Genomic DNA, 10,022 nt, shown 5'->3' with positions numbered 1-10,022 from the left:
ACATCTGGAGGGCCGCAAGTTCGACACCTGTGCTCTAGAGACAAAGAGAAATGCTGAGAACATCTAAATAACCTCCCAGTTTCGCAGAGGCGGGATTCAGCCAGTTCGCGCCGGTTCTACAGAACCAGTAGCGCGCCTGTAGCGCACCAGTAGCGGTTCTACAGAACGCTGCGCACCTGGTCCAGCAGCGTGGCCTTCCAGGGTGGCCTGCTAGCGCTCCAGCAGGCCTCCCCCAAAGGCCATGCCGCCGGCCCAATCGGTGTCATGCTGGCAGGGGATGATGGGAACTGTAGTCCATAACATCTGGAGGGCCACAAGTTTGACACCTATGTTTTAGAATCTCACCACTGCAATTATGTATTAAAGCAACATCTTAGTCACACCGGCAGAGTCGGTGAGGCAGAGTCGTTAGGATCCAGGAAAACCCAGGTTTAAATCTCCACTCTGCCGTTGAAGCTTTCTGGGTCCTCTCGACCCGCTTCCTGCCACAGGCCCACCTAGTATCATCCAGGGTTGCCAACCTCCAGACGGGGCCTGGAGATCCCCAAGAATTACAAGTGGTCTCCAGACGACAGAGATCAGTTTTCCTGCAGAAAACAGCTGTGTTGGAAGGTGTACTCTATGGTGTTATACCCCATGGATGTCCATCACCTTCCCAAGCCCCACCCTCCCCCAGATGCTCCACCAATCAACAGCTGGCTCCCTGGACTATTCTCCCTCAGCCTGCCTTCACCCCTATCCTTTCCCTTTCACTCCATCCTCAACAAGTTCTACTGGGTTAGAAAATACCTGGAGATTCTGGGGGTGCCTACTAGGCATGACAGTGTTTGGGGAGGGACCACAGCAGGGTACAAAATCCCCCCCCCTCCAAAGAAGCTAGTTTTTACAGGGGAGCTGATCAGTGGTGGGATCCAAAAATTTAATAGGTTCCGATGGTGGTGGGATTCAAACAGTGGCGCCGCCGCACACGCACCCCTCCAGTCCCTATTGGGCAGGGAGGTTGCTTTAGTCACCCCTTTTCGGCAATCAGAAAAAATTAGAAGCCACTTCTAGAGAAGTGGTGAGAACTGGTTGGATCCAGAGGTGGGATCCAGCCGGTTCTCACAGGTTCCCGAGAGTAGGTCGATCTATGGCTACCAATCTTGATCCTCCTTGATCTCAGATTGCAAATGCCTTAGCAGACCAGGTGCTCAGGAGCAGCAGCAGCAGCAGGCCATTGCTTTCACCTCTTGCAGGTGAGCTCCCAAAGGCACCTGGTGGGCCACTGCGAGTAGCAGAGGGCTGGACTAGATGGACTCTGGTCTGATCCAGCAGGCTAGTTCTTATGTTCTTATGTTCTTAGGTTACTAATTATTTGTGTGTGCCGAGAGGGAGTTACTAATTGGTGATTTTGCCACGTGATTTTTGCCTTAGTTACGCCCCTCCTCTCAGCAGTACCACGCAGAACTTGAAGCAGTCTAGCAGGAGGTGCACCGGTGTGCGTGGCAGCCTGCGTCTGCGTGCATTCGTTTCCCGCCAAAGGATCGGCGCAGCGGCTGCGTCCTTGCCACAGCCCCGCCCCCGGAATGCCCGGCCACGCCCCCGTCGTGCCCCGCCCAGCCCCATTGGCGCTACGCCACTGTTTGAATCCCACCACCATGGGAACCTGTTACTAAAAATTTTGGATGCCACCACTGGTTGGATCCCACCTCTGGAGCTGATTTCTGTCGGTTGTAATAGCTGCATCACATGGGGAGGGGCTTCAGAGGATGGCTCCGTGGGGAGCCTTGAGAAACAGAGAGATGCCCCCCCCCACCGTCTCCCCACCCCGAAGCCCTGCTCTTTCACAGCGGTCAAGCAACCGGCTGAGCCTTCTTCTACCTGGTGGCCATGTCAAAGCGCTCGTTGACCGGGCTGACCCGCCAGCCAGGCGTCCCCAGACGCTTCAGCTCCTTCTCCCAGTCATGGAGGGTCTCGAAGAGCAGCGTGGGAAACTCTTCCTCTTCCCTCTTCCACTGGCTGTTCCCTGGAAAGGTGGGAGACACAGACGTGATCCACAGAGGGCAGCAGAGGCCCAGTCTCTCCATCCCTCGTGGCCCGTCCTCTGCTTTTGCTCACCCAGATTCCTCAGAGCCGCCTGTTCGAAGCCATTGACTCTGCTGCTGCTCTCCCGGGCCTGGGCGATGGCCATGGTCACCTGGAGAGCAAGAGGAAGAGTTTGGATTTATGTCCCCCCTTTAGAACATAAGAACATAAGAACATAAGAACATAAGAACAAGCCTGCTGGATAAGCATCAGCATCAGCATTTTATTGTCATTGTGCACGCACAACGAAATTTACAGCAGCATTCCTCGATGCACACAATATCAGACTCATACCCCATCCTCACTTTCCCCTTCCTCCCCCAATCCCTACACAGCCCCAAACACATCAACACGAAGCCGCGGAGTTCAGCATCGCCACAGCTCTAGAGTAGAAGCTGTCTCTAAGCCTCTTTGTCCTAGTTTTGATAGACCTGTATCGTCTGCCGGATGGCAACAGTTCAAAAAGAGAGTGTGCTGGATGAGACGGATCTCTCAGAATATTTGGGGCTTTCTTTAGGCTTCGGGAATTGTAGAGTTCTTCCCAGGAGGGGAGAGGGCGGCCGATAATCCTCTGTGCAGTAGTGATCACCCTTTGGAGCGCCTTCCTATCTGCCACTGTGCAACTGGAGAACCATACACAGATGCAGTAGGTTAAGACACTCTCTATAGCACAGCGGTAAAAGGATACCAGGAGTTTTCCATTCAGTTGTTTCCTTAAAAGTCTCAGATAGTACAGTCTTTGCTGGGCCTTCTTAACCACCGCGGCAGTCTGTACGCCCCGGATCAGACCAGAGTCCATCTAGTCCAGCACTCTGCTACTCGCAGTGGCCCACCAGGTGCCTTTGGGAGCTCACCTGCAGGAGGTGAAAGCAAGGGCCTTTCTCTCCTGTAGGAGACTCAAAGGCTACTTTCCCTCCCCCCACCCCCATAACAAACACCCTGTGAGGTGGGTGGGGCTGAGAGAGCTCCGAAGAACCGCGACTAGCCTAAGGTCACCCAGCTGGCGTGTGTTGGAATGCACAAAGCTCCTGTTCCCCTCTATACTTTGGGATCACACCCCCGAAATCTACCCCTGCTGTATATTTAGAGCAGCTTGTTAATTATAAGTGCAGATGGGTCATGACAAGAGCAAGGTGCAACTCATTCCCCTCTGTCTATCTTCAACGTCGTTTCCTTAACATCCCACAAAGTGAGCGTTGCTGTCGGTACTGTCCCAACGCTACGGACTCGGTCCCTCATATCCTGCTTTACTGTTCGAGGTATCATGATATTAGAACCGATCTGGGAGCTTTACTACCCCTAGAATTTATGTTTCTCTCAGACAAACTAAAAATGCCTAAGCTATTGAACAGCCCTAATGTAGAAATTTCTGAAGCAGTTGCTACATTTTTAATCCATGTTCTACATGATATATAACAATGATCCTGTTTTTTGTACTTGGAATATATGGTACTTCTGGTTTATGCCTTTTAAAGGTTTTTGGATTGGATTGGAGTGCACAAGCTAATCTGATTCACCAGATAAGCCTCCACAGCTCAAGTGGCAGAGCGGGGAATCAAACCCGGTTCCTCCAGATTAGAGTGCTCCTGCTCTTAACCACCACACCACGCTGGCTCTCCTCTGAAGAAGGCTGGGTAGAGGATGGGGTGTCATAGAGTTCAGCATCAAAAGCCGTCATTTCCTCCAGGAGAACTGAGTGCTGTTGTCTGGAGAACGCTTATAATTCCAGGACAACTGCAGGTCCCATGTGTGGCCATGTTCTAGTAGCATTTTCTCCTGCAGGCGAAACATCAGGAAAAAAATGCTACTGGAACACGGCCATACAACCCAGAAAACCCACAACACCCTAGTGATTCTGGCCGTGAAAGCCTTCGACAATACAGTGCTAGGAAAGTTTGAAAGCGGCAGGAAAAGAGGAAGACACCCCCACCCCCCGAGATGGATTGACTCTAGAAAGGAAGCCACGGCCCTCAGACCCAGGGTTGGAGCGAGGGAGAACTGCGCCCGGGGCCCACAAGTGCAATGTGCCCCAGCCATGCCCCTGCCCTGTAACACCCCCGGAAAGCCCCAAAACACTCCCTCCATGCCCAGGCCACGCCCCCACACAGGCACGCCCTGGGGTGTTTCGCCCCCCCACATATCCCGTTGGCGCTACGCCACTGCTCAGGCTCTTGTAAAGTTGGTCATGATAGGCCATTTTGGAGATATTGATTCATAGGGTTGCTACGACTCGGAAGTGATCGGACAACTCTTCACAAACCCATGCAAGAAAGTTATTTTTTAAACATTTTTTTAAAAGCATCCTGTTAAGCAAAGCCTTGAAATGGCAAAGAGTTATTATGAGACCTACGTACGGCCTCACTCCTTCAGATGTTGTAGTCGGCTCCGATCCTTTCGGCAGCCATTTTGCAGTTGTGCCCAGCACCCAGAGTCAAAATTCCTAAAGTGCCCACTGGCTCAAAAAGGTTGGGGGCCCCTGCCTTAGCTTAACAGTCTATGTGGGATCTTGGCGAATTCCGCAGGGCCTGTAAGACTGAGTTGTTCCACTGGGCTTTTGGAGTGTCCAGTTGCTGAGAGTGCCCCCACCCTTGTATTCCTCCGGTCCGGAGTTCCCATTATCATCTACGGGACCCACTTTTCTGTTTTGCTCCCCCCTCTCTGGGAGGGTTTTAATTGGGGTTATTGCGTGACGCCATCTTTGTTAATCTTTGTTAATTTTATCGCTGTGTTTTAATCTAATTTTGATGGGGTTGTTTGTATGGGTTGTTGTACACCGTGTAGAGGAAGTTGTGTTGTACACCGCTCAGAGCCCTTCGGGGGTAGAGCGGTATATAAAACCCATAAATAAATAAATGAATGAATGAATGAATGAATGAATGAATGAATGAATGAATGAATGAATGAAGGATGGATGGATGGATGGATGGATGGATGGATGGATGGATGGATGGATGGATGGATGGATGGATGGATGATGGATGGATGGATGGATGGATGGATGGATGGATGGATGATGGATGGATGGATGGATGGATGGATGGATGGATGGATGGATGGATGGATGATGGATGGATGGATGGATGATGGATGGAACCCGTAAAATCCCAGCTCCTCACAAAACTCACCCGGAAAGCCTGGGGTTCCAAACCGCTCTCGTGAAACCGAAATCTCAGCACCCGGAAATCCCTGCAGTAGATGATTAGCTCCTCTGGGATGAACTTCAGGGTGGAGGTACTGCTGAGCACCTTGGCTTTTGTAAAGCTGTTGACTAAGGGTTTTTTTTTTAAAAAAAATAGAGTTAGACAAACGATGTTGGGAAAAACAGAGAAAACGAAACTGTGCAAGCAACGTCCCGAGAAACTGGGATTGGTGACGGCAGGAAGGAAGGGTGAAATATGAATTTTGCCAGGTCATGGATGGAACTTTTGTGTCTCCCATGGAAGAAGAAGAAGAAGAGTTGGATTTATATCCCCCCTTTCTCTCCTATAGGAGACTCAAAGGGGCTTACAAACTCCTTTCCCACTCACAACAAACACCCTGTGAGGTGGGTGGGGCTGAGAGAGATCCGAAGAACTGTGACTAGCCCAAGGTCACCCAGCTGGCGTGTGTGGGAGTGCACAGGCTAATCTGAATTCCCCAGATAAGCCTCCACAGATGGACCCTGGTCCAGAGGCGTATGGGGGAAATGGCGCCTGGGGCAAAAACTGCTCCGGGCCCCACCACCACCCTGCACCCCTCCACTGCACCCCACTTACCTCCCCTTGGCCCCACCCTGCCAGGCTGCTCCTTCGACCGGCGGAGCCTCCGCTGGCCAAAGGAGCAGCCTGGCAGGGTGGGGCCGAGGGGAGGGGTGTGGGTGATTCTCTGCGCCCCACGTGACCAGCTGGCATGCACCCAGGGACATATGACCCCACATGTTCCCATGAGCGCTCCACCTCTGCCCTGTCCCCACTCAGGCTGCCAGCTTTGGGTGGGGAAATACCTGGAAATTTGGGGGTGACTCCTGGGAGAGGCCAGGTTTGGGGAGGGGAGGGGCCTCAGCAGGGTACAATGGCATCGACCGAAAATTCGCCTTCCAAATCCTCCCTCCTCTTAACAGGATAACTACATTCCTGGCATCACGCCATCTTTCTCCCGGGAACGGGCAGAACTTGTGAGAAGGCAAGCAGGAAGGATGGCAAAGAACCGAGCTTTCAGAGGATGAGTTTAACTAATTATTTCCACAAGAAAGGAAGTATTTTAATAAAGACATAGAAATAGTGAAGAATAAACATGGCACCCATCACGTCACACCTCCCTGTGAGGTAGGCTAAGCAGAGAAACTTCAGCTTCTACCACAAAGTCGTGCTGGAACTTCACAGCCAGGTTGGGGTACAACATAGAAATAGAATACATTTTCCAATTTGAAAAAAAAAATCAGCCTCCAAAATAGTAAACACAGCTGTTAAATTATAACAGCTTTGGCAGAATGTCTCATAGTTATAACATTGGTCGATTGGATTCTTTAGTTTGGAGAGGAGACGTCTGAGGGGGGATATGATTGAAGTCTATAAAATTATGCATGGGGTAGAAAATGTTGACAGAGAGAAATTGTTCTCTCTTTCTCACAATACTAGAACCAGGGGGCATTCATTGAAAATGCTGGGGGGAAGAATGAGGACTAATAAAAAAAAACACTTCTTCACGCAACGTGTGATTGGTGTTTGGAATATGCTGCCACAGGAGGTGGTGATGGCCTCTAACCTGGATAGCTTTAAGGGGGGCTTGGACAGATTATGGAGGAGAAGTCGATCTATGGCTACCAATCTTGATCTGAGATTGCAAATGCCTTAGCAGACCAGGTGCTCGGGAGCAGCAGCCGCAGAAGGCCATTGCTTTCACACCCTGCATGTGAGCTCCCAAAGGCACCTGGTGGGCCACTGCGAGTAGCAGAGAGCTGGACTAGATGGACTCTGGTCTGATCCAGCAGGCTCGTTCTTATGTTCTTATGTTCTTTGCACAGCAAAGGCTGCCATGGTTATAAAGGAACCCGGTTATAAAGGAATCCTTTTTCCTGTTCACTTGTGTGTCACACAGGCAGCAACATGGGCCCATGCAAACAATCTGGGTTGCTTTCGTGCCTTCGCACAGCGACACTTCTCTCTTTTAAAAAATTTCCTGCCACACATGCGTAGCTTGCGCAGGCGTACAGAAATAACCCCTGCAGCCGCGTCGATCATCCCACAATACGATCGGGCGCACCTGCGTAGTTGTGCACCCTGCAACACACAAAATAAAAGAAAAAGGGACTTCGCTGCGACGGCAGATCGACGGCAGGCGGATTTTCCCTGACTTTGGTTTGCGCAGCGGGCGGGAGAGAAATGAAGTACCTCCTGCCGGGCCGCTTGCTTGGGAGCAGCTCCAATCTGAGATTTTGTAGCGATGTTCGAAAATCCCAGGTTAAGGGAAATAAAACAGAGCAGACTCGGTTGGGGCGGGGGGTGGGGCAGGACCAGTGGTGGGATTCAGCAGGTTTGCACCACTTCGGCAGAACCGGGTGCTTGTAAACAACCAGTTGTTAAACTATTTGAATCCCACAACTGGGCAGGACAGTGGCGTGCCTAGGCAAACTGGAGCCCTGGGCAAAACCTGAGTTTCATGCCCTCCCCAACAACAACAACCTTTATTAGGCATTGAAAGAATAAAAGAAAGAAATACAGAAAACAAGCATTGGCAGGAAGGGGGTGGATTTAAAAGGAGAATCTGGGGAAATTTAGGGGGTGCCTGCTGTCAGGGGTGCAATTATTAAGATAGCAGCACCAAAATTTCAGAGTATCTTCACGAGCCCCTACTGATGATACCAGCCATGTTTGGTGAAGTTTGGTTCAGGGGGTTCAAAGTTATGGACCCCCAAAGGTGTAGCCCCCATCTCCTATTAGCTCCCATTTGAAACAATGGGGGATGGGGACACTCCCTATGGGAGTCCATAACTTTGGACTCCCTAAACCAAACCTTACCAAACTTGGGTGATATCATCAGGATAGTCTCCTGAAAAATCCCTGAAATTTTGGGGCTGCTAGCCTAGAAACTGCGCCTCCTGCAGGCCAAAAACAGAAAAAGCACTGAAAATTCAAAAAAATCCCACCTGCATTTTTGGTGCCCCCCACAAGGGGGCGCCCTGGGCAACTGCCCACTTTGCCCAATGGGAGGAACTCCTCTGGGGCAGGACCTGCGGGAAGTCCTCCCACCCCCTCAATGAAGTCACAGTATAAGGAAGAAAACAACTAGCATATAGGTTTAAAGGACTCAGTCCTAAATGCTGGCACTGCGGTGATCAGGAGGCATATTGTAGTCATATGTGGACGGAATGCATAGAAGTGAAAAAAAATTGGACAACCGTAATGTTAATATATCGAGAAACTGGCGAAGATTAATATTGGGATAAATAATGAATTAATGTTCATGGGTGTAATGGAGGATAGAAGGGTAGATAAAAATATATAGCTATATGTATAAAATAATGATCAAAGCAGAACATGCAACAATAGCTTTAGGCTGGAAAGCAAAGAAAAAATGGACAATCCAGAAATGGTTGGAATATATCTGGGAACAAGTGACACTGGACATTTTCGAAATAATAACAAAGAATAAACTGTGGCAAGATAACATAAGAACATAAGAACGAGCCTGCTGGATCAGACCAGAGTCCATCTAGTCCAGCTCTCTGCTACTCGCAGTGGCCCACCAGGTGCCATTGGGAGCTCACATGCAGGATGTGAAAGCAATGGCCTTCTGCGGCTGCTGCTCCCGAGCACCTGGTCTGCTAAGGCATTTGCAATCTCAGATCAAGGAGGATCAAGATTGGTAGCCATAAACAGAGCGAAATCTTGAAGATATGGACCATATATGCGGACTGGATGAAAGAAGCTGGAGTCAATGAGGAGAAGAGATTACAAAGAATGAACTTACTGCTGTTTGTTTGATAAAACTATGAAAAAAATATAGGAGGGAGGGGGAAAAAAGGGGGAAAATGTATTGTTTGAAAACGAATGAAGAAAAGCATTAATATAAAATGTAATATTCAAATGATACAATAAAAATTATTTTTAAAAAACAGTATAAGGAAGAATAGAAGCACCATATAAAATATGCAGCAGCATTTTAAGAAACTCACAAAACGCTTACAAGAGCTTCGTGCGCACTTTTAGCAACTGAACTGGGAAAAGCAGTGTAGCTGAAATAACCCCAGAGGAAGGAACCGGAGGGAACGGCGGTGGTTTTACAGGAAGCCTTCCAGCTTCATTTGAAAGCCTTACCAGCCACTATCCTCCTGATGCAAGGCAAGGCCACATCATAATCGCTGTGCATGAACAAGGGACCAGAGCTCTCCTGGAACAGAAGAGAAACAGCTGTCAGCCAGTTCATAAGTGTCTTTATTTACACTCTTGGCATCTGCAAGGAGTTGTCTCTTCCCTGGGTCTCCACTCAACCAAGGTTCTGCACCTTGCCAGGGCTGGCCAGCCAATTCTGCACTGCGAACACGCCAAGCCTTGATGGAGAACGGCAAGTTCAGAATTGAGGCCAGACCTCCAAATGGCATTTTAAAAAAAATTACTTACATTTTTATCCTGCCTACGAAAAGGGACAATAGAAATGGAAATCTCGTGGGAAATTGTTGGTCACACAATCCAGCAATGAAGGAGTTAATTGATGCATGCTAATTAGTTAGTGAGGTCAGAAGTCAGTGACCAGGTAATTGATCCTTATTGGTCAAGTAGACCTGGCACGGGCTACAGGCAGGTCTGCATGTAGACAATAGATTAGGCTGACCAGACGTCCCGCTTTTGGCGGGACAGTCCTGCCTTAACACAATTTGTCCTGTGTCCCGCAGGTTTTTTGAAGTGTCCCGATTTTTGGAAGGCTGCCGCACTGCCTTCTGGGGCGCAAGGCAGTGCGGCAGCCTCCTGCGCACGTGGCCA

The 10,022-nt window shown here is 49.8% G+C and overlaps 1 protein-coding gene across 1 annotated transcript; it reads right to left on the bottom strand.

The window, feature by feature from the left end:
* Nucleotides 1-1,860: 1,860 nt before the first annotated feature.
* Nucleotides 1,861-9,432, bottom strand: LOC125425001 (myotubularin-related protein 11-like; the record flags this gene model as incomplete). Its single annotated transcript, XM_048482447.1, has 4 exons — nt 1,861-2,005; nt 2,098-2,176; nt 5,190-5,332; nt 9,360-9,432. Coding segments are annotated over 4 exons (440 nt in total), but the record flags the coding sequence as incomplete, so codon positions are not given.
* Nucleotides 9,433-10,022: the final 590 nt, after the last annotated feature.

This window comes from Sphaerodactylus townsendi, unplaced genomic scaffold (genome assembly GCF_021028975.2).
Source record: "Sphaerodactylus townsendi isolate TG3544 unplaced genomic scaffold, MPM_Stown_v2.3 scaffold_1716, whole genome shotgun sequence".
Lineage (NCBI taxonomy): Eukaryota > Metazoa > Chordata > Lepidosauria > Squamata > Sphaerodactylidae > Sphaerodactylus > Sphaerodactylus townsendi.
This window is presented reverse-complemented; position numbering and strand designations above follow the sequence as displayed.